At 68.3% G+C, this 26,130-nt stretch overlaps 3 protein-coding genes across 4 annotated transcripts; 2 read left to right on the forward strand and 1 right to left on the reverse strand.

Annotated features, from left to right (window-relative positions):
* On the forward strand, positions 1-8,031 carry LOC311432484 (cytochrome P450 11B, mitochondrial-like; the record flags this gene model as incomplete). Its single annotated transcript, XM_084510930.1, has 9 exons — positions 1-227; positions 321-476; positions 1,484-1,683; positions 1,763-1,966; positions 2,818-2,972; positions 4,581-4,747; positions 6,013-6,091; positions 6,174-6,365; positions 7,844-8,031. The coding sequence occupies 9 exons, from the start codon at positions 1-3 to the stop codon at positions 7,955-7,957; spliced, it is 1,494 nt and encodes a 497-aa protein (XP_084367056.1). The 3' UTR covers positions 7,958-8,031.
* A 2,637-nt stretch (positions 8,032-10,668) lies between these two features.
* On the forward strand, positions 10,669-16,251 carry DGAT1 (diacylglycerol O-acyltransferase 1; the record flags this gene model as incomplete). The annotated part of the gene is made up of 18 exons (XM_084510932.1): positions 10,669-10,672; positions 10,773-10,854; positions 11,931-12,018; positions 13,204-13,244; positions 13,391-13,476; positions 13,578-13,630; positions 13,763-13,868; positions 13,983-14,087; positions 14,188-14,256; positions 14,349-14,452; positions 14,571-14,609; positions 14,759-14,800; positions 14,914-14,958; positions 15,065-15,177; positions 15,271-15,336; positions 15,421-15,508; positions 15,608-15,670; positions 15,796-16,251. The coding sequence occupies 18 exons, from the start codon at positions 10,669-10,671 to the stop codon at positions 15,943-15,945; spliced, it is 1,344 nt and encodes a 447-aa protein (XP_084367058.1). The 3' UTR covers positions 15,946-16,251.
* Positions 16,252-17,472: 1,221 nt separating this feature from the next.
* Positions 17,473-25,923, reverse strand: LOC311431257 (casein kinase II subunit alpha-like). Of its 2 annotated transcripts, XM_084508551.1 has the most exons (13): positions 25,805-25,923; positions 22,903-23,038; positions 22,537-22,648; positions 21,988-22,089; positions 21,675-21,725; positions 20,886-20,945; positions 20,455-20,538; positions 19,286-19,396; positions 19,071-19,172; positions 18,464-18,564; positions 18,205-18,353; positions 18,014-18,103; positions 17,473-17,878 (listed from the first exon to the last, which is right to left on the reverse strand). In XM_084508551.1, exons 2-13 carry the CDS (start codon positions 23,001-23,003, stop codon positions 17,763-17,765), a joined length of 1,179 nt encoding a protein of 392 aa, XP_084364677.1. In that variant the 5' UTR covers positions 23,004-23,038; positions 25,805-25,923; the 3' UTR covers positions 17,473-17,762. The 2 variants fall into 2 exon arrangements, with proteins under 2 accessions (XP_084364677.1, XP_084364678.1); XM_084508552.1 differs by lacking the exon at positions 25,805-25,923 and having other exon boundaries at positions 22,903-23,242.
* Between the last annotated feature and the right edge of the window lie 207 nt (positions 25,924-26,130).

The raw sequence follows: 26,130 nt of genomic DNA on the forward strand, positions 1-26,130 counted from the left end.
ATGGGTCCCGGGGGGCTGCTGTGGGGCCGGGGCGGGCGGCGGGTGTTGAGCCGGGGGGTGGCGGCGGCGGCGACGGGGACCCCCCGCTCGGTGCAGCCCTACGAGGCCATCCCCCGCAGCGGGCGCAGCCGCTGGCTCAACCTCTACCGCTTCTGGCGCAGCAACGGCTTCCAGCACTTCCACCGCCTGATGGAGAGCAACTTCCAGCGCCTGGGACCCATCTACCGGTGGGGGGGCTGGGGGGGTCGTTGGGTTTTTTTTTTAGGGGGCGTAGACCCTCTCTGGGGTCCCCCCGGTGACTTGGCGGCGTGGTCCCGCAGGGAGACGGTGGGCACCTACGACTGCGTCAACGTGCTGCTGCCCGAGGACGCGGCGCAGCTCTTCCAGGCCGAGGGGGTCTTCCCGCGCCGCATGGGCATCGAGGCGTGGAGCGCGCACCGCCGGCTGCGCAACCACAAGTGCGGCGTCTTCCTGCTGTAAGAGGGGCGTGGGGGGGCGTGGGGGGGCGTGGGGGGGCGTGGGGGGGCATGGGGGGCATGGTGGGTGCGGGGTGGGTGAGGTGGAGCGCGGTGGGGTGGTGGCGTGGGGGTGGTGTGGGGAGCAGCCGGGGGTGGCGTGGGCATGGGGTGGGCGCACCGTGGAGTAAGGTGTGGGTAAAAGGTGGGGGAGTGGGTGTGTGGGGTGGGGGTGGTGTGGGGGTGGTGTGGGGCGCGGTGTGGGGTGTGAGCGTGGGTATAGCGTGGGCACACCGCGGGCACACCACGGGCACACCGTGGGCACACCATGGGCATTACACGGGCACATCATGGGTGCACCACGAGCACACCACGGGTCACCACGAGCACACCACGCGGGCACACCATGGGTGCACCATGGATACACCATGGGCACACCATGGACACACCAGGGTCACACCACGGGCGCACCACAAGCACACCACGGGTCACCACGAGCACACCATGAGCATAACACAGACACACCATGGGTGCACCACGGGCACACCGCGGGCGCACCGCGGGCACACCATGGGCACACCACGGGTCACCACGAGCACACCACGCGGGCACACCACGGGCACACCACGGGCACACCATGGACACACCACGGGTGCACCACGAGCACACCACGGGCAAACCATGAGCACACCACGGGTCACCACGAGCACACCATGAGCATAACACAACCACACCATGGGTGCATCATGGGCACACCACGGGCACACCACGGAGACACCATGGAGACACCACGAGCACACCATGGGCACACCATGAGCACACCACGGGTCACCACAAAGACACCATGGGCACACCACAGACACACCATGAGCACACCATGGTCACACCATGGTCACACCACAGACACACCATGGGCACACAGAGCACACCACGGGCACACCGTGGGCGCAGCGTGCATGCGTCTCACCGCGCTGGCGGTGCCGGTGCCGGTGCCGGTGCCGCGCTGATCTCACCACCCTCCCCATCAGCAACGGCGAGGAGTGGCGCGCCGACCGGGTGCTGCTGAACAAGGAGGTGATCAGCCCCGAGGGCACCCGCAAGTTCCTGCCCTTCCTCGACGCCGTGGCCCGCGACTTCGCCGCCTCCATGCAGCGGCGCCTGGAGCGCACGGGGCGGCGCTCGCTGACCCTCGACCCGCACCGCGACCTTTTCCGCTTCACCCTGGAGGGTGCGTGGGGGGGCGCGGGGGTGTAGCGGGGCGCAGGGGTGGAAGAAGGGGGGTTAAGCGGTGTCCCCCCACCCCTCAGCCAGCAGCTACGCGCTGTACGGGGAGCGCCTGGGGCTGCTGGAGGAGGCGCCGGACGCGGAGGCGCAGCGCTTCATCGGCGCGGTGGAGACCATGCTGCGCACCACGCTGCCGCTGCTCTTCGTGCCGCCCGGGCTCCTGCGTTGGGTCAACCACCGGCTGTGGAGGGAGCACCTGGCAGCGTGGGACACCATCTTCCAGCACGGTGGGGGGGGGACATCCGTCGGGACCCCCCGAGGTCCCAGAGATGGGGTGGGGTGGGGTGGGGTGGGATTGGGACTAGGATTGGGGATAGGATGGCATGGGATGAATGGGATGAGGATGGGATGGGATTGGGGTTGGGGATGGGATGGGGATGGGATTGGGATTGGGATTGGGGTTGGAATGGGATGGGGATGGGATGGGATGGCATGGGATGAGGATGGGATGGGGATGGGGATATGGGATGGGATGGGATGGGGATGGGATGGGATGGGATGGGATGGGATGGGATTGGGGTTGGGATGGGGATGGGGATGGGAATGAGGATGGGGATGGGGATGGGATGGGGAGATGGGATGGGATGGGATGGGATGGGGATGGGATGGGATGGGGATGGGATGGGGATGGGGATGGGATGGGGTGGGATGGGGATGGGTTGGGATGGGGATGGGATGGGATGGGATGGGATGGGATGGGGATATGGGATGGGATGGGATGGGATGGGATGGGATGGGATGGGATGGGATTGCGGATGGGATGGGATGGGATGGGATGGGATGGGATGGGATTGGGGTTGGGGATGGGATGGGATTGGGATGGGATGGGATGGGGAGATGGGATGGGGATATGGGATTGGGACTGGGATTGGGATGGGGATGGGATTGGGACAGGATGGGATGAGGGGATGGGATGGGGATATGGGATGGGAACAGGGACAGGGACAGGGATAGGGACGGTTACGGGGACACTCCTGGCACACCCAGCCCTGTGCCCCCATGGTGCGGACCCCGGTGCCGGTGCCGGTGGTGGTCCCGGTGCCGGTGCCCCCCCCATCTGAGTGCTGCCCCCCCGCAGCCGATAAATGCATCCAGAGCATCTACCAGGAGTTCTGCCTGGGGCGGCCCCGCAGTTATTCGGGGATCATGGCCGAGCTGCTGCTGCAGGCCGAGCTGCCCCTCGACTCCGTCAGGGCCAACATCACCGAGTTCACCGCCGGCGGCGTCGACACGGTGCGGGGGGCGCGGGGGGCACGGGGGGCACGGGGGGCAAGGGGGGCGCGGGGTGGGAGGGGGCTGTTATGGGGCGCCGTGGGGTGCCCTGGGGATGGGCCTTAGGGGGTGCTGTGGGGTGCTATGGGGATGAGAGGGGGGCTCTGGGGGTGTTATGGGGTGCCCTGGGGATGTTGTGGGGTGCTGTGGGGGTGTTATGGGGTGCTGTGGGGGCGTTATGGGGTGCCATGGGGCTGTTATGGGGTGCCGTGGGGATGTTGTGGGGTGCTGTGGGGATGTCAGGCGGTGCTGTGGGGCTGTTATGGGGTGCTGTAGGGGCATTATGGGGTGCCATGGGGCTGTTATGGGGTGCTTTGGGGGGATGTTGTGGGGTGCTGTGGGGATGTCAGGGGGTGCTGTGGGGTTGTTATGGGGTGCTGTGGGGGCATTATGGGGGGCCGTGGGGCTGTTATGGGGTGCTTTGGGGGGATGTTGTGGGGTGCTGTGGGGATGTCAGGGGGTGCTGTGGGGTTGTTATGGGGTGCTGTGGGGGCATTATGGGGGGCCGTGGGGCTGTTATGGGGTGCTGTGGGGCACTGCAGGGCTGTTATGGGGTGCCACGGGGATGTCAGGGGGTACCATGGGGCTGTTATGGGGTGCTGTGGGGGCATTATGGGGTGCTATGGGGCTGTTCTGGGGTGCCATGGGATGTGTTGGGGTGCCATGGGGTGCTGGGGAAGACCATGGGGTGCCATGGGGTGTATTGGGGTTGCTGTGGGGTGTCTTGGGGGTGCCATGGGGTGCCATGGGGGTGCCGTGGGGTACTGTGGGGTGTCTTGGGGATGCTGTGGGGTGCTGTGGGGTGCCGTGGGGATGCTGCGGGGTGTCTTGGGGATGCCATAGGGTGTCTTGGGGGTGCCATGGGGTGTCTTGGGGTGTCTTGGGGATGTCATAGGGTGTCTTGGGGATACTATGGAGTGTCTTGGGGATGCCATGGGGTGTCTTGGGGATGCCGTGGGGTACCATGGGGTACCATGGGGTGCCGTGGGGTGTCTTGGGGATGTCATGGGGTGCCGTGGGGTACCATGGGGTGCCGTGCAGTGTCTTGGGGATGCCATAGGGTGTCTTGGGGATACCATGGGGTGCCGTGGGGTGCTGTGGGGATGCCGTGGGGTACCATGGGGTGCCATGGGGTGCCGTGGAGTGTCTTGGGGATGCCGTGGGGTGCCATGGGGGTGCCGTGGGGTGCTGTGGGGATGCCATGGGGTGCCGTGGGGTGTCTTGGGGATGCCATGGGGTGCCATGGGGGTGCTGTGGGGTCCCATGGGGTGCCATGGGGTGCTGTGGGGATGCCGTGGGGTGCCATGGGGTGCCATGGGGATGCCGTGGGGTGCTGTGGGGTGTCTTGGGGATGCCGTAGGGTGCCATGCGGTGCCATGGGGGTGCCGTGGGGTGCCATGGCGATGCTGTGGGGTGCCATGGGGGTGCCGTGGGGTGCCGTGGGGTGTCTTGGGGATGCTGTGGGGTGCCATGGGGGTACCATGGGGTGCCGTGGGGTGCCATGGGGGTGCCGTGGGGTGCCATGGGGGTGCCTTGGGGTGCCATGGGGGTGCCGTGGGGTGCCCGCAGACGGCGATGCCGCTGCTGTTCACGCTGTTCGAGCTGGCCCGCAACCCGGCGGTGCAGGCGGCGCTGCGTGCCGAGATCCGCGCGGCGGAGGCCGGGGGGGGCCTCGAGCTGCCCACCCTGCTGGGCGCCCTCCCCCTGCTGCGCGCCGCCATCAAGGAGACCCTCAGGTGGGGGGGTGCTGGGGGGCGCTGGGAGGGTGCTGGGGGGGACTGGGAGGGTGCTGGGGGGAAGTGGGAGGGTGCTGGGAGGGTGCTGGGGGGTACTGGGCGGTACTGGGAGGGTGCTGGGAGACACTGGAAGGGTGTTGGGGGGCACTGGGAGGAACTGGGGGGCACTGGGAGGAACTGGGGGACACTGGGGGGTACTGGGAGGGTACTGGGGGGTACTGGGAGGGTACTGGGGAGTGCTGGAGAGCATTGAGGGGGGTACTGGGAGATACTGGGGGGTACTGGGAGGGTGCTGGGAGGGTGCTGGGGGGAAGTGGGGAGCACTGGGAGGGTGCTGGGGAGTGCTGGGGGAGCAACGGGGGGGTACTGGGGGACACTGAGAGGCACTGGGAGGGTGCTGGGGGGTACTGGGAGGGTGCTGGGGAGTGCTGGGAGGCACTAGGAGGGTACTGGCAGGCACTGGGAGGGTGCTGGGGGGTACTGGGAGGGTACTGGAGGGTACTGGGGGGTACTGGGAGGGTGCTGGGAGGCACGGGAAGGATGTTGGGGGGCACTGGGAGGAACTGGGGGGCACTAGGAGGGTGTTGGGGGGCACTGGGAGGAACTGGGGGGCACTGGGATGGTGCTGGGGGGCATTGAGGGGGTACTGGGAGATACTGGGGGTTACTGGGAGGGTGCTGGGGGGCACTGGGAGGGTGCTGAGGGGACAATGGGGGATACTGGTGGTTACTGGGAGGGTGGTGGGAGGCACTGGGAGGAAATGGGGGGCACTGGGAGGATGCTTGGGGCACTGGGAGGGTGCTGGGAGACTACTGGGAGGAAATGGGGGGCACTGGGAGGGTGCTGGGGGTACTGGGTGGCACTGGGTGGGCACAGGGTGGTACTGGTGAGCACCGAGGGGTACTGGGTGAGTACTGGGGGGTAATGGGGAGTACTGGGGGGGTACCGGGAGGACACTGGGAGAGCACTGGGCGTTAACGGGAGCATACTGGGGAGCACTGGTGGGTACTGGTGTGTACCGTCAGGCCCTGGGGGGAGCAGGGGGTGGGTCTGGGACCCCCCAGGGCGTGTTTCTGAGGGGGGGGGCGCAGTGGGTACAATGGGGGGGCACCCCCTTTTAGGGGGGGGTCACCCCTTGCGTGCCACCACCCGCTCAGGAGCAACCGGGGGGGGGCTCCATCACCCCTCTGACGGTGTATTTGGGGAGGGGGGGACCCCAAAAGCCCCCCCACCCCCCTTTTTCCCCCCCCTTTCCCCCCCCCCAGGCTGTACCCGGTGGGCATCACGGTGCAGCGCTACCCCACCAGGGACGTGGTGCTCCACAACTACCGCGTGCCGGCGGGGGTGAGCGGCACCGGGGGGGCTCGGGGGGGGGATATCCCAACACGGGGGTGTCCCACTGACCCCCTTGCACCCCCCCCCGCAGACCCTGTGCCAGGTGTCCCTCTACGCCATGGGTCGCAGCCCCGCCGTGTTCCCCCACCCCGAGCGCTACGAGCCGGCGCGTTGGCTGGGGGGGGGGCGCACGGCCTTCAAGGCGCTGGCTTTCGGCTTCGGCGCGCGCCAGTGCATCGGGAGGCGGCTGGCCGAGGCCGAGATGATGCTCTTCCTGCTGCACGTGAGCCTAAACCCCCCCCCCGGGACCCCCCCCCCCAAATTGATAGTGGTATGCTGGGATGGAGCCTGGTGAGGTCTGGATGTGGCACCTGGCTGGGGACGCCGGTGACCCTCCGGTTGGGGTCGCCTGTGGTGCCGGTTTGGGTCCCCGTTGGCCTCAGTTGGGTGTCCCGGTGACCCCCCAGTTGGGGTCCACAATGGCTCCGGTTGGGGTCCCCGTTGGCCTTGGTTGGGCGCCCCAGTGGCCCCCCCCGGTTGGGGTCCCCATTGGCCTTGGTTGGGCACCCCAGTGACCCCCCGGTTGGGGTCGCCAGTGGCGCCGGTTGGGGTCTCCGTTGGCTTTGGTTGGGCGCCCCCGTGACCCCCCCAGTTGGGGTCCCCACTGGTCCCAGTTGGGGACCCGGTGACCCCCTGGTTGGGGTCCCCAATGGCTCCGGTTGGGGTCTCTATTGGCCTCGGTTGGGCGCCCCGGTGATCCCCCCCCGGCTGGGGTCCCCAGTTGGGGTCCCCAATGGTCCCAGTTGGGGTCCCCATTGGCCTCAGTTGGGCACCCCGGTGACCCCCCCGGTTGGGGTCCCCAGTTGGGGTCCCCAATGGTCCCAGTTGGGGACCTGGTGGCCCCAGTTGGGGTCCCCGTTGGCCTCGGTTGGGCGCCCCGGTGACCCCCCCCGGTTGGGGTCCCCAGTGGCCCCAGTTGGGGTCCCCATTGGCCTTGGTTGGGCACCCCAGTGACCCCCCAGTTGGGGTCCCCAGTGGCTCCAGTTTGGGGTCCCCGTTGGCCTCGGTTGGGCACCCCGGTGACCCCCCCCAGTTGGGGTCCCCAGTTGGGGTCCCCACTGGTCCCAGTTGGGGAGCTGGTGGCCCCGGTCAGGGTCCCCAGTGGCCCCAGTTGGGGTCCCCATTGGCCTCGGTTGGGCACCCCGGTGACCCCCCCGGTTGGGGTCCCCAGTTGGGGTCCCCACTGGTCCCAGTTGGGGAGCCAGTGGCCCCAGTCAGGGTCCCCAGTTGGGGTCTCCATTGGCCTCAGTTGCGCGCCCCGATGACCCTCCCGGTTGGGGACCCCAATGGCCCCAGTTGGAGACCCAGTGATCCCCCAGTTGGGGTCCCCAGTGGCTCCAGTTGGGATCCCCAATGGTCCCAGTTGGGGACCCCAGTGGCCATGGTTGGGTATCCCAGTGACCCCCCCGGTTGGGGTCCCCAGTGGCCCCAGCTGGGGTCCCCGTTGGCCTCGGTTGGGCACCCCGGTGACCCCCCCGGTTGGGGTCACCAGTTGGGGTCCCCAGTGGCCCCAGTAGGGGTCCCCAGGGACATTCTCAGTGGCCCCAGTTGGGCACCTTGGTGACCCCCCCCGGTTGGGGTCCCCAATGACCCCCTGGCTGGGGACTTGGTGGCCCTGGTCAGGGTCCCTGTTGTCCCCAGTTGTCCCCAGTTGCCCCCCCCCAGTCGGGGTGACCTGCGCCCCCCCCCCCTCCCCAAAAGGTGCTGCGCAACTTCTCGGTGGAGACGGCGAGCACCCAGGACCTCGGCACCGTCTTCGGCTTCATCCTGATGCCCGAGAAGCCCCCCCTGCTCACCTTCCGGCCCCTCGAGTGACGGCGGGGGGGGGCACGGGGCGGTGGGACCCCCCCCCAATTACACAACCCCCCCCCCCCCGAGGGGACCCCGCAATAAAAAGCCTCGTCGCACGCCGGGTGCGTGGCCGCGTCCTTGGGGGCGCACGGGGAGGGGATCCCAAAAGGTGCCACGTCCCCCCCCCATGGCACACACAAAGCCCCCCCCGAGTGCCCCCCCAGGTACCCAGCTCTCTGCCCCCCCAGTTACCCCAATATTTGCCCCCCAGCTACCCAAATATTTGCCCCCCCACTTACCCAATTATTTGCCCCCCCGGTTACACAAATATTTTCCCCCCAGTTACCCAAATATTTGCCCCCCCAGTTACTTGCCCACCCCTTTACCTGCCCCCCCAACTAATCACCCCCCAATTACCCCACTCCCTGCCCCCCCCAACTAATTGCCCCCCCCCCAAATTACCTAATTACTTGCCCACCCAACTAACTGCTCACCCCATCACCCAGTTATTTGCCCCCCCAGTTACCCAATTATTTGCCCCCCAGTTACCCAAATATTTGCCCCCCCCAGTTACCCAAATATTTGCCCCCCCAGTTACCCCACTCACCGCCCCCCCAATTAGCTGATTATTTGCCCACCCAATTAACTGCCCACCCCACTAATTGCCCCCCCCAACTCCCCAATTTTTTGCCCACCCCATTATCTGCCCACCCCACTAATCACCCCCCAATTACCCCAATCCCTGCCCCCCCAACCAATTGCCCCCCCAATTATCCCCCCCAGTAATTTGCCCCCCCGGTCACCCCACCACCATCCCCACAAAGCCGCTTTATGACCAGAAATGCCCCAAATTCGGGTTCCCAGGGGTGCCAGGGGTGGGGGGCACGGCCCCGGTGTCCCCCCCCCCCCATGTGTCGCGGTGCCGGGTGATTGCTGAGGGTGCCCCGGGGGTCACCGAGCACTGGGGGGGGGCACCCTGGGGACCCCAAAGGGTATGTAGGGGCACCAATGGGGACCCAGAGCACCCTATGGGGGCACCCCATGGGGGCACTTAGGGGAACAAGGCCACTTATGGGGGCACCCATAGGGACCCAGAGCACCCCATGGGGCACCCATGGGGTCATTGAGCATTGAGGGGGGCACCCATGGGGACCCAGAGCACTCATGGGGATGCTTTAGGGGAAGGAGACCACTTATGGGGGCACCCATAGGGACCCAGAGCACCCCATGGAGCACCCATGGGGTCACTGAGCATTGAGAGAGGGCACCCAGGGGACCCAGAGCATCAATAGGGACACCCATGGGAACCTGGAGCACCCCATGGGGACACTTTAGGGGAGCAAGACCACTTATGGGGGCACCCATAGGGACACAGAGCACCTCATGGGGCACCCATGGGGACCCAGAGCACCCCATGGGGACACTTTAGGGAAAGGAGACCACTTGTGGGGGCACCCATAGGTGCACAGGGCACCCCATGGGGACACTTTAGGGGAACAAGGCCACTTATGGGGGCACCCATAGGGACCCAGAGCACCCCATGGGGCACCCGTGGGCACCCAGCCCACCCCAAGGGGTCCCAGCCTCACTGTGGGGGCACCCATGGGGACACAACACCCAGGGGGGTACCCAAAGGTCCCCAGGCCACATCCCCATCCCAATCCCGTCCCAACCCCAACCCCAACCCCAACCCCAACCCCAACCCCAATCCCAATCCCAATCCCAACCCCAATCCCAATCCCAATCCCCATCCCCATCAATCCCAATCCCGTCCCAATCCTAATCCCAATCCCAATCCCAATCCCACCCAGCTCTGCCACATTGCCCCCCATAGCCCCCATGCTCCCCCCAGGTCCCCCCCACCCCCCCAGCCCCCATGGCCCCCCCAATCTCCCCCTTTTGCCCCTCCATGACCCCCCCCATTCTGACCCAGGCCCCCCAGTGCCCCCCACCCCATGTCCCCTGACCCCATTGCCCCCCCCAGCCCCCCTATTGCCCCCCCAAGTGCCCCCCCAGTGACCCCCAGTGCTCCCAGTGCCCCCCAGCCCCCCTATTACCCCCCCATAGCCCCCCAATCCCCCCCAATTCTGACCCAGACCCCCCCAATTCATCCCTGCCCCCCCCCATTGCCCCTCCAGCGTCCAATTGCCCCCCATTTCCCCCCAAACCCCCCCATTTCCCCCCCATTTCCCCCCAACCCCCCCCATTTCCCCCCAGACCCCCCCAATTGCCCCCCATTTCCCCCAGACCCCCCCCATTTTCCCCCAGTCCCCCCCATTTCCCCCCAAACCCCCCCATTTACCCCAATTTCCCCCCAGACCCCCCCATTCCCCCCCCCACCCCCCCCTTTTGCCCCCCTTTCCCCCCCCACCCCCCTCTCCCCTCTCCTCCCGCCCCCTCCTCCCCCCCCCCCCCTCCCATTGGCCGACCTCCCGTTCCCCCTCACCCCCATTGGCCACCCCCTTTCCCTCCCCTCCCTCCCTCCCTCCCTCCCCTCCTCCCCATTGGCCCATTCCTCCGCCCCGCCCCACCCCCGCCGCCGCGGGGGCTGCTGGGACTTGTAGTCCCCGCCCCACCTACTCCGCCAACCCCGGCTACGGGGCGGGGGGGGGGGGGAACGGAACCGGAGGGGGGGGGGGGGCGGGGCGGGGGGGGGGGCGTTGCCAAGGTTACAAAGGCCGGGGGGGGGGGCGGGGGGGGCCCTACGGTGGCCGGGAGGCGGCGGGGGCCCGGCCATGGGCGAGCGCGGAGCGGCGGCGGCGGGGGGGGGGCGGAGGAGGAGGGGGGGTGGGGGTGGGGGAGGGGGGGTGGGGGGGGCCAAGGGACCCCCCCCCCAAAGCCAAGGAGCCCCCCCCGCAACGGGGGGGGGGAGGAGGGGACGTGGGGGCGGAGGGGGGCCACGAGCACTGCGGGGACTTCAGGTAATTTGGGGGGGGGGGGGGGGAAAAGGGGGGGGCACTGGGTTTTGGGGGGGGGGGTCCGGGTATGGGGGGGGGGGTCTGGGGATCGGGGGGGGGGGTCCGGGGATCGGGGAGGGGGGTTAAGGGTATGGGGGGGGGGTAATGGGTGTGTGGGGGGGGTCCGTGTCTTGGGGGGGGGGGCACCGTGTCCGGGAGGGGGGGTCTGGGGACCGGGGGGGGGTCACCGGGTATGGGGGGGGGTCCGTGTCTTGGGGGGGGGGTCACCATGTCCATAGAGGGGTCCGAGGACGGGGGGGGGGGCTCCGTGTCCATGGGGGGGTCACCAGGCACTGGGGGGGGGGCTCTGGGCACCGGGGGGGGGCACCGGGAACTGACAGTCCCAGGACCCCCCTTGGGACCCCCCCCTGGAACCCCTCGAGACCCCCTTGGGACCCCCCCCAGACCCCTTGGGACCCCCCCCGGGACCCCTTCACGACCCCCCCAGGGCCCCCCCGTGCCCATTCCGTGGGTGTTGAGCCCGACCCCTGCCCCCCCCCCCCAAAAAAAATCTGCCCCCCCCCCCCAAATCTCCCAGCGTTTTGGGCCCCATCCTGTCCTGGGGGGGGGTCCCAGGGGGGTCCCAGTGTTTTGGGGGGGGGTCCCGGTGTTCCGGGGGGTTTCCTATTTTTTTTTGAGGGGGGGGTCCCTGTGTTCTGGGGGGGGGTCCCGGTGTTCCGGGGGGTTTCCTGTTTTTTTTGGGGGGGGTCCTGGTGTTTTGGGGGGGGTCCCGGTATTTTGGGGGGGTCCCGGTGTTTGGGGGGGGGTCTTGGTGTTGGGGGGGGGTCCCGGTGTTTTGGGGGGGGGGTCCCGGTGTTCCGGGGGGTTTCCTGTTTTTTTTTGGGGGGGGGTCCCGGTATTTTGGGGGGGGTCCTGGTGTTGGGGAGGGGTCCCGGTGTCCTGGGGGGGGGGTCCTGGTGTCCTGTGGGGTTTCCTGTTTTTTTGGGGGGATTGGGGGGGGGTCCCGGTGTTTTGGGGGGGTGGTCCCGGTGCGGGGGGGGTGCAGCTGAGCCCCCCCCCCCTTGTGTCCCCCCCCCCAGGTGCCACCGGCTGCAGGAGTCCCTGCTCAGCTCCGCCAGCGGCTACAGCAACTACCGGGGGGTCCTCAACTGGTGCGTGGTGATGCTGGTGAGTGCGGCCCCAATTAGCGCCCCGCGGCACTAATTAGCGCCCCAACGTGCTAATTAGCGCCCCGTAACGAGCCCTGGGGGGGCCCGTAGCGAGCGGCGTTAATTAGTGCCCTGTAATGAACCCAGGGTGCCCCCCCCGGCCACCCGCTGCTGGTGCTGCTGGGACGGAGACCGGTGACCCCCCAGTTGGGGTCCCCACTGGTCCCAGTTTGGGGTCCCCACTGGTCCCAGTTGGGGTCCCCACTGGTCCCAGTTTGGGGTCCCCGTTGGCCTCGGTTGGGCGCCCTGGTGACCCCCCCCGGTTGGGGTCCCCAGTTTGGGTCCCCACTGGTCCCAGTTTGAGACCTGGTGGCCCCAGTTGGGGTCCCCAGCAACACGCTTGGGGTCCCAGTTGGCCCCAGTTTGTGGCCCCAGTGGCCCCAGTTGGGCTCCTCAATGCCCCACCCAGTTGGGGACCCGGTGGCCCCAGTTTGGGTCCCCAGTGGCCCCAGTTGGGGACCTGGTGGCTCTGCTTGGGGTCCCAGTGTCCCCAGTTGGGGTCCCCAGGGACATGTTCGGGGTCCCTAGTGCCCCCAGTCAGGGTCCCAGTGGCCCCAGTTGGGGACCCGGTGCCCCCAGTTGGGGTCCCTGTTCTCCCCACTGGGGTCCTCAGGGATACGCTCAGGGTCCCCAGTGCCCCCCAGTGCTCCCAGTTGGGGTCCCCAGTGCCCCCCAGTGCCCCCAGTTGGGTCCCCGGTGCCCCCCAGTGCCCCCAGTTGGGTCCCCGGTGCCCCCCAGTGCCCCCAGTTGGGTCCCCAGTGCCCCCAGTTGGGTCACCAGTGCCCCCCAGTGCTCCCAGTTGGGTCCCCAGTGTCCTCCAGTGCCCCCCAGTGCTCCCAGTTGGGTCCCAGTACCCCCAGTTGGGCCCTTCCCCTCGCCACCCGCCTGAACCCTGCCCCAGAGGCGCGGCCGCGTGGCACGGGCGGCTCCCGGGGAGGAGGGGGGGGGGGACAAGGGGCAGGCTCCCCATCACCCCCCCCACCCATGGGAACCCCGAGGGGGGGGTCACGACCTCGGGGCAACCCCGGGGGGGGGGTTGGGGACAGGCCTGAGGCTGAGGGGGGGGTTTGGGGGGGGGTTTGGGGGGGCTTTTTGGGGTGCCCCCCCCCCCTCTCCGTGCGCAACGCCCGCCCGGCTCTTGCAGGTGTTGAGCAACGCTCGGCTCTTCCTGGAAAACCTCATCAAGTAAGCGAAGGGGGGGGGGACAGACAGACAGACAGACAGACGGCGACCTCTGACCCCGTCCCTGAGGTTGTGCCCCCCCCCACAACCCTTTTTTTTGGGGGGGGACACCCAAAATGTTCAGGGTCCCCCTCACCTCCCCGGCGCAGGTACGGCATCCTGGTGGACCCCATCCAGGTGGTGTCCCTGTTCCTCAAGGACCCCTACAGCTGGCCCTCGCTCTGCCTCATCATCGGTGGGTGTTTCGGGGTGGGGGGGGGCCGCGCGGCGTGCCCCCCCCTCGCTGACTTCCTCCTCCTCTTCCTCCTCCTCTTCCTCCCCCCCCCCAAAAAACAGTGGCCAACGTCTTCGCCCTGGCGGCGCTCGCCTTGGAGAGGCGGCTGGCGGCGGTGAGCCCCCGAGCGAGGAAAGGAGGGTGGGGGGGCTCCGTGGGTGGGGAGGGGGCTCCGTGGGTTGGGGGGGGGTCCTGCTGTGCCCCCCCCACGCCCCCCATGCCCCCCTTTTCCTCCCCAAAACCCCAGGGCTCGCTGTCGGAGCGGGCGGGGGCCGCGCTGCACGCCGCCAACCTGCTGGCCATCCTCTGCTTCCCCGCCGCCGTGGTGCTCGCCGTCACCTCCATCACGCCCGGTGAGGACCCGGGACGCTTTGGGGGGGGTTCTTCCCACCCCCCCGGGACCCCCCCACACCCTGAGACCCCCCCCCAGCCTCCTGACCCCCCCCCCTCCGTGTCCCTGCTTGCAGTGGGGGCCGTGCTCACCCTGGCCATCTACACCGTCCTCTTCCTCAAGCTCTTCTCCTTCAGGGACCTCAACAAGTGGTGCCGCGAGGCCAAAGCGGCCCCCCCAGGTACGAGGCTGTTTGGGGGGGGGGGGGGGGGCGTTGGGACCCCCCCCGGGGTGGCCGAGACCCCTCACCCCCCCCCCCATCTCCTTAAACCCCCCCCCAGGAGCCGCCAAAGCCAACGGGGACGTGGGCAAGAGCGGGGTCGCCTACCCCGATAACCTCACCTACAGCAGTAAGTACCCCGAAAAAAGGGGGTGGGGGGGGTAATTTTTTTTTATGGGGGGGGTCTTTTGGTGCCCCCCCCTCACGGCTATCGCCCCACAGACCTCTATTATTTCCTGCTGGCCCCCACCCTGTGCTACGAGCTCAACTTCCCCCGCTCCCCCCGCATCCGCAAGCGCTTCCTGCTGCGGCGCCTCTTCGAGATGGTGAGATGGGGAGGGGGCTTTAAATTGGGGGGGGGGCTTCAAATTTGGGGGGGGGGGCAGCCCCCCTCATTCTGGGGGTGTCCCCCCCGAGGTCACCCCCTCCGTCCCCCTTTTGCAGCTCTTCTTCATCCAGCTGATGGTGGGGCTGATCCAGCAGGTATTTGGGGTTGGGGTTTTGGGGGGGGGGGGGGCCTGGCTGTGCGCTCCCCCCCCCCATCCCCAAAAAGAGGGGGGGGGGGGCTCTGGTGTCTTGGGGGTGTTTTTTTTTGGGGGGGGGGGACGCATTCAGCAGCTTCTCCCTTGCAGTGGATGGTGCCCACGATCCAAAACTCCATGAAGCCGTTCCGGGTAAGCTTGGGGGGGCTTTTTTTTTTTGGGGGGGGGTCACCCCTTTCCCATATTATCTTTTTTTTATTTTGGGGGGGGTCTGGGGCTGATGGCGCCGCCCCCCTCCCCTATAGGACATGGATTACTCCCGCATCATCGAGCGGCTCCTCAAGCTGGCCGTGAGTACCCCACCCCCCCCCATGATGATGATGATGATGATGATGATGATGGGGGGGGTCAGGACCCCCCTAGGACCCCCCCCCACCCCTGTGCCCCCCCCCCCAGGTCCCCAACCACCTCATCTGGCTCATCTTCTTCTACTGGTTCTTCCACTCCTGCCTCAACGCCGTGGCCGAGCTGCTGCAATTCGGGGACCGGGAGTTTTACCGGGACTGGTGGTGAGCTGGGGGGGGGTCCCGGGGGGTCTTTGGGGGGGGGGCACAATCCCATTTTCCCCCCCCCCCCAACTCATGTCCCCCCCCCCTCTGTAGGAACTCGGAGTCGGTGACCTACTTCTGGCAGAACTGGAACATCCCCGTGCACAAGTGGTGCCTCAGGTTTTTTTTGGGGCGGGGGGGCCGCTTTGGGAGGGTCCCGCGTCCCCCCCCCCACCCTAATTCGCCCCCCCTGCCCCTCCCCAGACATTTCTACAAGCCCATGCTGAAGCGGGGGGTCAGCAAGTGGACGGCGCAGACGGCCGTCTTCCTCGCCTCCGCCTTCTTCCACGAGGTCGGTGTCGCCCCCGAGACCCCCCCCAGGGTGGTCTTCACCCCCCCCTTTTTAATTATGTGACCCCCCCGCTGTCCTTTTTACCCCCCCCCCCCCCAGTATTTGGTGAGCGTCCCCCTGAAGATGTTTCGCCTCTGGGCTTTCATGGGGATGGCGGCGCAGGTAAGAGAGGGGATGGTGGAGGGGGGGGACACCCCAAAACCCTGCGCGCCCCCCCTCTCCCCAACCCCACAGCACCCCGGGGGGGGGGTTCTGAGGTTGCTGTGACCCCCCCGTCCCCGTCCCAGATCCCTTTGGCCTGGTTCGTGTCCAAGTTCCTCAGGGGGAACTACGGCAACGCGGCCGTCTGGATGTCGCTGATCATCGGGCAGCCCATCGCCGTCCTCATGTACGTGCACGACTACTACGTGCTCAACTACGAGGGGGGGGGGAGCTGAAGACCCCCCCCCCCCCCACGACCCTCAATAACCCCCCCCCATCAATACCGTGGGTGGGGGTCCCGGGAGGCCCCCCCCTCGTCCCGAAGTGAATGTCGGATCGCTGCAATAGCCCCCCGGGGTGTTGGGGGGGGGCACTGCTCGGACCCCCCCCCCCCCAGCCCCAAAATGTCACGGTGGGGGGGTACGGAGCTGGCCACCCCCCCCCCCCCCAAAAAAGGCCTGGCCTGGGCCCTCCCGGCCTCTTCTGTGAACTTTTTTGGGCTCTTTCGGGCCGCCGAGGGATTAAAGGCTCTGGTTTTCCTACGCCCTGCGCCCTCCTTGTGTCTCTGCCCCCCCCTTGGAACCCCCCCTGGACCCCAAGAGCCATCGTGTCCCCCCCCCGTGGCAGCAGGGGGCTGGTTATGGGGCTCGGCATTGCCCATGGGGTCACTTGTGGGGCTTGGCCTTGACCCTGGGGCCACTTGTGGGGCTGGCTGTGGGGCTTGGCCTTGCCCCCAAGGCTGGTTGTGGGGCTGAGCTTTGCCTATGGGGTCACTTGTGGGGCTTGGCCTTGATCCTGGGGTCGCTTGTGGGGCTGAGCTTTGCCCATGGGGCTGCTTGTGGGGCTTGACCTTGACCCCGGGGCCACTTGTGGGGCTGGCTGTGGGGCTTGGCCTTGCCCATGGGGTCACTTGTGGGGCTTGGCCTTGACCCCGGGGCTGGTTGTGGGGCTCAGCATTGCCCATGGGGTCACTTGTGGGGCTTGGTTGTGTCCCTGGGGCTACTTATGGGGCTCAGCCGTGTCCCCAGGGCCACTTGTGGGGCTCAGCTTTGCCCTTGGGGTCGCTTGTGGGGCTTGACCTTGACACTGGGGCTGCTTGTGGGGCTTGGCCTTGACCACAGAGCTGCTTGTGGGGCTGGTTGTGGGGTTGGGCTTTGCCACAGGGCCACTTGTGGGGCTCAGCCTTGCCCCCCAGGCCTGTTTGTGGGGCTCAGCTTTGCCCACGAGGCCACTTGTGGGGCTCCACCTTGCCCCCAGGGCTGGTTGTGGGGCTGGGCCTTGCCCCAGGGCCATGCGTGGGGCTGGGCCTTGACCACAGGGCTGCTTGTGGGGCTGGTTTTGGGGCTCAGCCTTGCCCTGGGCCTGGTTGTGGGGCTCAACTTTGTGCCTGGGGCCACTTGTAGGGCTCAGCCTTGCCCCCCAGGCCTGGTTGTGGGGCTGGGCCTTGCCCCAGGGCCACTTGTGGGGCTCAACCTTGCCCCTGGGCCTGTCCTTGGGGCATTTTCTGTCCCGGATTCCTCCCTGGGGAGCTCCAGACCTCACTGAGGAACCCCCCGGGCCCTCCCCACCTTGCCCCTCTCTGGGCACAAGCTGCTATTTTTTTGGGGGGGGTCACTGGGATTTTTGGGCACTGGGATTTGGGGACACTGGGATTTGGGGGCACCGGGCCCTGCGCTGGCTTCGCACCGGAGCCGTCGCGGGGGCACCGCCGCGTGCCCGTGCCCCCCCCCCCCCACCCCATTCAGGAACCCTCTGCCCTCGGGTTAGGGACATAGAAAATAAAATTTATTCTCCATTTTCCGTTCCTACACCGCAGTCGCGTCCCTGCCCTGCGGGAAGCAGGCGGCCAACTCCTCACCCCGGCACGGGGCGGGTGGGGAGGGGGGGTTGGGGAAAAAGGACCCTACGGCTTCGCTCTTCTGCGTTTCGCACTCGACAGAAATAAAAATAAAAATTCCAGAGCGCCCCCCACACCCCCCCACCCCAACCCACCCCAACCCTGCCCCGTTTCGGCTGGCGCGGGGAGGGCGAAGGCGGCGGCGGCGGCGCGAGGTCAGGGCTGGGCGCCCGCTGCGGCGGGCACCGGAGAGCCCAAAGCGTTCGGGGAGGAGATGCCGGGCGAGGCGGCCAGGCTGCCCAGGGGCTGCGCCGCGGACATCGAGGTAATGCCTGCGCCGGGGAGAGAACGGGGCGTCAGGCTCCAGCAGGACGAGGCCAGGAGCAGGAGGCAGAGCCAGGAGCCGGCGCGGCTCGGTGCCGCGCGCCCCCGGTGCGCCCCCGGCGTGCCCCCGCGCCGCCACCCACCTGCCAACATGCTGGAGGAGCTGACAGGCGTGGTGCTGGCCGAGAGCGCGGCCGAGGGGCCGATCCTCGCCGGGTCTTTCGCTATGGGATCTGCGGGGCAGAGGGGACGGCGTCAGGGGTGGCCCCCGGTGCGCCAAAAAGAGCGCCGGCACCTCGCCGCCCCCTCCCCTCAGACCCCGCCGGGGACGTACAGAAGTAGGGGTGCTCCATGGCGTCGCGGGCCGTCAGCCGCGTCTGGTGGTCGTAGCGCAGCAGCTTGTCCAGGAAATCCAGCGCCTCGCTGCTCACCAGGTGCTGGTTCTCGCTGTGCACGAAGCGCTCCCACCGCTTCCGCGAGTGTCTGCCGGGAGCAGGAGGGCGAGGAAGAAGAGGAGGAGGAGGAGGAGGAGGAGGAGGAGGAGGAGGAGGAGGATGGCGCACGCAGCACCGCGCGCCGGGGCAGCCACCCACCTGCCCAGGATGTCGTTGAAGCGGGGGTCGAGCTCGATGTTGTACTTGTCGATGTAGTCGTACAGGTCCTCCGTCCCCAGCACCTTGGCGATGCGCACGAGCTGGCACGGGGGAAGGAAAGGTGGCGGGGTTGGTGGTGGTGACCCCGCAGGGACCAGTTCCCTGCCTGGCTGGTCCCAGTCCCGGACCCTGCCACCCTCGTTTCCCCGCTGGGGACGGGACAATTTGGGGGGGAAGTGACAGAAATCAGCCAGTGCCCTATGGTGTGGGCGGGGGGCCCTACAGCCTGCCGGGCTGGTGCCGTGTACGGGGAACGGCTCTGCTCCTGCCACACCCCTCCAAATCCGTGTCCCATGGGTGCCAGCAGCCAGGGATGTGTGGGTGCGTTATGGGGTGCCCGCAGGCAGCCCCGTTTGCGCCTCCCAGTATAACCAGTGCCTTGCCCCCCGCCCAGGAGCTGGACGCAGCCACCGGCAGCGCTCTGCCTCCAGCAGGGGGAAGGACGCAGCGAGAGGAGACCCCGGCTTGGGGAGGGGACCCCGGGAGTCAGCGGGTGGCACGGTGGGGTGGGTGGCGGGCGAGTTAGTGCAAGGGGGGGGGGGCTCACTTGGTCGTAGTTGTCGTGGCCGTGGAAGAAGGGCTCTTTCCGGAAGATCATGCTGGCCAGCATGCAGCCCAAACTCCACATGTCCAGGCTGTAGTCGTACATCTGGCAAGGACACGGGACGGGGTGGGAGCTGGGACACCCCCGGGCTGCCGGCACGGCCCCGAGCGGGGGTCCCCGGGTGTGCCCCCGGCCCCTGGAGGTCAGCGGAGCCGTACCTGGTAGTCCACCAGGAGCTCCGGGCCCTTGAAGTAGCGCGAGGCCACCCGCACGTTGTACTCCTGGCCGGGGTGGTAGAACTCCGCCAGCCCCCAGTCGATCAGGCGCAGCTGGGAGGGAGAAAGGGAGAAAAAGGGAGAAAAAGGGAGGGCGCTGGCACCGACCCCGTTGCCCCCCCGGGGGGCTCCCAGCTTGTGGGGCTCAGCGCCAGCACCGGCCCCGTCGCAGTGCGCGCGGTGACAGCGGTGCCGAGCCCCGCGGTGGGCGCAGCGGGATGAGCGCAGCGCAGCGGTGCCCCGACGACCACGGCCACCTCGTCGCCCCCCCTAAAGATTTTCAGATCGTTTCTCAGACTCGTTAGGATCACCCCCCCGGCCCCGCTAATTAGGGCAGCAGCTGAGGCAGGCCCCGGTCCATCAGGCAGGCCGTTAACGCCGCGCAGCGCCCGGCTGGGCCCCGCGCTCCCTAACCACAGCCCTCCAGCTCCTATAGGAAACACGTCCCCCCCCCGCCTCCCCCCCACCTCAAACCAAACCCTTATTAACTTTGGGACCTCTGCTGCCCATAACGAGCCTCCCAGCCCCCCCCCGATTTGGGGGTTGGCACGAATTTAGGGGAAAGGACGGACGGGCTCGGCGCAGGGCGCGGGCAGGGTGCGCCGGGTGCCAGGCCACCGCGGCAGCGGTGACGGGGCAGTTTCAAAGGGCAGCGTGCCCATGGGGCGCACGGGGCCGGCCCCGTTCCACCCCGATAACGGGGTGATTACCAGCTGCCCCCCCCCCCCCTTCCCGAGACGCCGTTTGAAGTCCGATTTATGCGTGGAGCGCAGGTGGCCGGGCGCCGCCGCGCGCCGGAAGGGATCTGAAGTCGGGTTTACAAGCCCGAGCTGCCGCCAAGCAGCTGGCACATAAAGCGGGTTTACGGGGCGCAGGTGCGGGTTTTTATGGCCGCCCCTTTTTGCCAAAGCAGCAGCTGCGAGGCCAGCCCTCCCCGCGAGGGCTCGGGAGCGGGGCCGGGCAGCACCAGAGCCGCACCGCGCCGGGGACGTTTCGGGGCCGGGCTGAGCGCAGGGCGCTGGGAGAGGAACCGGTGCCGTGCCGGGATAACCACAGCCACCCAAGGGACCGGGGAGGGGGCAGGGTGGGGGCACACGGGGTCCCGGCCGTACCTTTCTGTGCTCGTGGTCAATCATGACGTTGTGTGGCTTGACGTCGCGGTGCATGACGCCCATGCTGTGGCAGTAATCCAGCGCCTGCGGGCGCAACAGCGGCGTCACCGCGGGGCAGGGGCAGGGGGGCCAGCACGAAGGACAGACCCCAAGGCTGCACCACGGTGACGCCAGGCTCGGCGAGCACAAACACGGCCCCGGGGGGGGGTCTCCGGACCCTGGGGACCCCAGGGGAGGCAGGTGGCAGCAGGAGGCTGCCCAAGGTCACGGTGGCCTCGTCCCCTTCAGCCTCCGCCGCCGCGCTCCACCGCCACCAGCCTCGCAGCCTCCCCGTGCCGCGGTGGCGCCGGCGGGATTCGGGGCCAAGCAGGGCTCCCCCGGGGGTGTTGGTGGTGGCTCTGTGCTCGGGGGGGGGTGTCCCGGGGGCTCACCTTTAGGATCTCGTACATGTAGAAGCGTATGTCGAAGTCGGACAGCGTCTGGTAGAGTTGCTGCGAGAACAGGAAGAGGCGGTGAACGCGGCACGGCGCCCGAGGGACCCCCGAGCAGGAGCACCGAGGGGCAGAACAGCTCTGGGGCAGCTCGGCACACCCCCCCCCAAAACCTCCCCAAATTTCACAGCAGCACACCCCAGGGAGAAGCGGGGTGGCCCGGACCCAGCCCAGTCCCAACAGGGGCAAAAAGGGAGCTCCCAAACCGTGCAGCGGGGTGGGGGGCTCAGCTCCCACCGGGGTGGGGGGATGAGGGTGGAAGCCTGCGTGCCCTCGGGAGCTGCAGCAGCCCAAAGCCAAACCCCGGGGACAGGAGCCAGGGAGGCGAAAGGGCAGCAGCGGGGCTGCCAGCGCGCTCGTGACTCGTGGAGCAGCCCCAGCCCGGGCAGCAGCTTCACCAAATCGCCACCTCCCACCTAAATTCACCTCCCAGCTCCCCCAAACTCCGCTCCGCAGCCCCTGCCTGCCCCCAGGGGCTGTGACTTAGGGGCAGTGCCCGGTGGCACCGCCGAGGCGGAGAGACCGGGATCGGCCGGCACAAGCGCGAGCACCGGCTCGGTGCCACGGCTCAGCCCCCAGCTGTCAAGCAGCAAGGAGCAGCCGGCTGCAGCCCCACGTCTGAGACACCCCACGGGGGGGCTGGGGTGCGCTGCTGGCTCTGCAGGGGGGTTCGGGACCCCCCCAGTTTCCCCCAGCCCCCTCCAGGTCCCCGAGGCAGCGTGCGCTCACCTTGAAGTCCGTGTTGTTGACGTGCTCGAAGACCAGGGCGGGCGTCCGGGACTGCAGGGTGGGAGGGGAGAAAACAGGGAAAAGAGGGGAAAAAAAGGGGAAAAAGAGGGAAAAAAAGGGGAAAAAGAGGGGAAAAAGGGGGAAAAAGAGGGGAAAAAAGGGGAAAAAGAGGGAAAAAAAGGGGAAAAAGAGGTTTGGGATGCCCAAAGCAGGGCCAGGCAGGCGGCGTGCCCAACCCCGCTGCTGCCTCCCCGTCTCCACCCTCTCGGGGCTGCCGCGGGTGGCTGCGGAGCTGCCCCCCGCCCTTCCTCACCACGGGGTCCTTCACGATGTCCAGCAGGCTGATGATATTGGGGCCCCCCCGGAGGTTCTCCAGGATCTTGATCTCGCGCTTGATCTTCTTCTTCTTCACGGGCTGGCAAGCACAAAGCGGGCTGCGCTCAGAGCCCTCGCCGGCCCCGCACACCATGGCAAGTGGGCACGTTCCCCAGTGCTGTGGCTCTGCCCCCCCCCGAGGACAGCAGCTCCCCAGCACCTTAGGAACCTCGTGCCCTGCCTTTTGGGGGGCCCTCGGGGAATTCTTTCCCTAGGAAAAGCAGCCCAGGAGCGAGCTTGGGCTCTCCAAGCCCATGAACCGCCTCATGCCCCGTAACTCATGCATCCTACAAACCATTACTACGCCTGGTTTAGTCCCACCACAGAAATGAGCTCGCCCCCCCAGAGAGCCAAAACGTGGCCCCCAAACATCACCAGGGGCCGGGGCAGCGCATGGAGCCCCCCCCCCCGGGGCCGTGGGGCTGTGCCCGTGCTCAGCCGCAGGGCGCGAGGAGCCCGGCGGCGACGAGCCCTGGCGCGCGCCCACCTTGAGGATTTTCACCACCACCTTCTCGTTGTTGGTGATGTTGATGGCTTCGAAGACCTCGCTGTATTTGCCGCGGCCGAGCTTCCGCACGAGCTGGTAGTCGTCCTGGTTGCTGCCGGGGGAGCAGAGGAAGAGGCAGTGAGGAGGAGGCAGCCGGGTCGTGGCTGGAGCGCGGCGGCTCCAGCGCCTTGGGGAGACCGCGGAGAGCAGCGGGGCCGGGGGAAGCAGGAATAAATAAAATAAAAAAAACCCGAGGGGGTGCAGGAATAAATGCTCCATGCAGGGAGCCAGGAGAAAACCGTGCCCACGGCCACGGGTCAGACGCGCGGAGGGGTCACCCGAGGGGGCTGAGGGAAGCCGGCGTACCCCCACTCCACGACGTGCGACTCGTAGTCCCAGTACTCGCGGGGTCTCTGGGTGTTGACGTCCGCGTAGACCCTGGCCCGGCTGGGCACCGGCCCCGACATGCTTCCAGGGCCAGAGGCGCGGCGCCTCGCTCACCCTAAAACCACAAAGACGCATCAATTGGGGTGAGAGCCCGGCAGAAATCGGAGTCTGCGGTGCGCCGGGTGGGTGCGAGGGGCTCCGTGACCCCCCCCGGCCACTCGCCACGCCGCACACCCCCCAGCACCACTGGAGGAACCGGGCTGGGTTCAGGTCCTGTGGGATTTGGACGGGGACGGGGACAAGGACAGGGACCGGGCAGTGCCTGGCACCAGCTCGGTGCCACCAGGCAGACGCGGCACCCGCGGCTGTCACCATCACCACGTGCTCCCAGCGGGGCTGGGGTGCAGGATGTGGCCCCGGGGTGCAGCCACAGAGCCAGGACCCCCCCCCCGGCCAGGCACGGCACGGCCCCGAGACGCGCAGCGGAGGTGGGGAAGCCGTCAGCGAGCCGAGTTGTGCTCGGTGCTCAGCCAAGAGCCGCAGCGGGTCAGGGAGACGCGGAGCCAAGGGCGGCCGCGGGACGCGGTGTCCCTGCAGCAGCCGGCACGGGGGGGGGACCGGGGCGAGGGCACGGAGCGCACGCGGCATCGCCAAGGCCACGGCTGCACCGCTCGCATCGGGGAACGGAGCGAGAGCAGCAGCACGAGCCCTGCGGCGGGCACCAGGCACCTCGTGGCCTTGCCAACAGCCCCGGTGCTCGGCCACTGCCACGGCCCCACACGGACACCCCGAGACCGACCCCGAGCGCGAGAGGCTGGCCCCGCTCCGCAGGCTGAGCCCCGGCACCACCAGGATTTGGGTGATGCGGCCCCGGTCAGGTCCTGGCTGGGTCCCAGCTACAGGCCTGGGATGGCACCGCCAGGACCCAGCACAGTTTGGGGAGGTGGCACCACGGGGGTGCCCCCGGCCTGCTCAGAGCTGGCTCCAGAAAAGCCATGAAACGGCCCCAAAACATCAGGGGGTGGCGTGCGGGCAGGGGTTGGAAATGTGTGGGGTGAGGTGGCACAGGGTGGGACTGCGTGGAACGGTGTGGTGTGGCGTGGCGTGGTGTGGTGCTGCGTGGCACAGCATGGTACAGCATGGTACAGCATGGTACTGCGTGGCACGGTGTGGTACCGCGTGGCACAGCACAGCACAACGCAGTACCACGTGGCACAGCGTGGCACGATGCAGTACTGCGTGGCACAGTGTGGTATGGCATGGCACAGCATGGCACAGCATGGTACTGCATGGCACGGTGTGGTACCACGTGGCACAGCGTGGCACGATGCGGTACTGCGTGGCACAGTGTGGTATGGCATGGCACAGCATGGCACGGCATGGTACTGCATGGCACGGTGTGGTACCATGTGGCACAGCGTGGCACGACGCGGTACTGCATGGCACGGTGTGGTACTGCATGGCACAGCACAACGCAGTACCGCATGGCACAGCACGGCACGGCATGGTACTGCACGGCACAGCACAGTACCGCGCGGCACAGTGCGGTACCCCATGGCACTGCGTGGCACAACATGGCACAGCATGGCACAGTACGGCACCGCGTGGCACAGCACAGCATGGCACCACACAGGATGGCACAGTGCAGTGCCACATGGCACGGCACAGCACGGCACAGCATGGCACAGCATGGCACGGCATGGCACGGCACGGCATGGCACAGCATGGCACGGCACGGCACGGCATGGCACGGCATGGCATGGCATGGCATGGCATGGCATGGCACGGCACGGCACAGCATGGCACGGCACAGCATGGCATGGCACACCATGGCACGGCATGGCACGGGGCAGTACCGCATGGCACGGCACGGCACGGCACAGTACCACGGCACGGCACTGCGTGGCACAGCACAGCGTGGCACCGCAGCCCCCCGCACCCAGCGCCCCCACAGCCCCCACCCCGTGGCCATGCCCACACCGACCCCACCGCTCCCACCCCTGCACCCACCCCCACCCCCACTGGCACCCCTCCCTCATTGAGCCCTACGCCCACCCCCACTGCCCCTCCCTGACGCCCTCCCACTGCCACTCCCCCCCCCCCCACTCACACCCACCCACACCCACTCGTGCCTACTCCCACCCACTCCCCACCCAGTCCCACCCACTCCCAACCCCAATCCCAGTCCCAATCCCACTCCCACCCACTCCCACACCCACTCCTGCCCACTCCAGCTCCCGCCCACCCACTCCCACTTGTGCTCACACTCACTCACCCCCACGCCCACTCCCACCCACTCCCACCCACCCCCAATCCCAATCCCAATCCCAATCCCAATCCCAATCCCAATCCCACGCCCACTCCCACTCCCACCCACCCCCAATCCCAATCCCATTCCCATTCCAAACCCCTCCCTCTCCCACTCCCACCCACTCCCCATCCCACTCCCACTCCCAATCCCTCTCCCACCCACTCCTGCCCACTCCCACTCCCACTCCCACTCCCACTCCCAATCCCAATCCTACTCCCACCCACTCCTAATCCCACTCCCAATCCCAATCCCACTCCCACCCACCCCCACTCATGCTCACTCTCACACCCACTCATCTCCACTCCCATTCCCACTCCCACACCCACTCCCACCCACTCCTAATCCCAATCCCAATCCCACCCCCACTCCCACCCCCACCCACGCCCACTCCTCCCCACTCCCACTCCCACTCCCAATCCCAATCCCAATCCCAATCCCAATCCCACTCCCACCCCTTCCCACTCCCACTCCCACCCCCCCACCCCCCCACCCCCCTCCCCCACCCCCCTCCCCTACCCCACCTCCCCTCCCCCTCCCCTCCCCCTCCCCTCCCCCCCCTCCCCCCCGGACCTGTCTGCTCGCTGCGGGGGGGGAGGGGGGGGGCTCGGGGGGCTCCCCGGGGCCGGGGGGGGGGCGCCGCAAGATGGCGGCGGGCGGCGGCTCCCGGGGCTCCGGGGGCTCCCGGCGCCTCCCGGCGGCTCCCGGCGGCTCCCGGCGGCGCCCTCGGCCGGGCCCAGCCCCCGCCGGGCCGCGGGGGGGCGCCCCCGAACCGGAGCCGACGCCGGGGACGGCGCCGCCCGCCCCGCCCCCACCCCGACATCCCCGCCCCCACCCGCGGCTGCGCGGAGGCACCGGGGGGGGGGCACGGGAAGGGGCGCGGGGGGGGGGGGGGGGGG

This window comes from Aythya ferina, assembly GCF_964211825.1.
Source record: "Aythya ferina genome assembly, chromosome: 2".
In the NCBI taxonomy this organism is placed as follows: Eukaryota; Metazoa; Chordata; class Aves; order Anseriformes; family Anatidae; genus Aythya; species Aythya ferina.

What these genes read in the sequence shown, in the direction of transcription:
- LOC311431257 (XM_084508551.1), bottom strand. Translation starts at nt 23,003, where the DNA reads ATGTCGGGGCCGGTGCCCAGCCGGGCCAGGGTCTACGCGGACGTCAAC. An exon ending in ACATGTACGAGATCCTAAAG is followed by an intron (nt 20,539 to 20,885) that starts GTGAGCCCCCGG and finishes TTGCGCCCGCAG; the next exon opens with GCGCTGGATTACTGCCACAG. An exon ending in TTGACCACGAGCACAGAAAG is followed by an intron (nt 19,397 to 20,454) that starts GTACGGCCGGGA and finishes TCTCCCTCCCAG; the next exon opens with CTGCGCCTGATCGACTGGGG.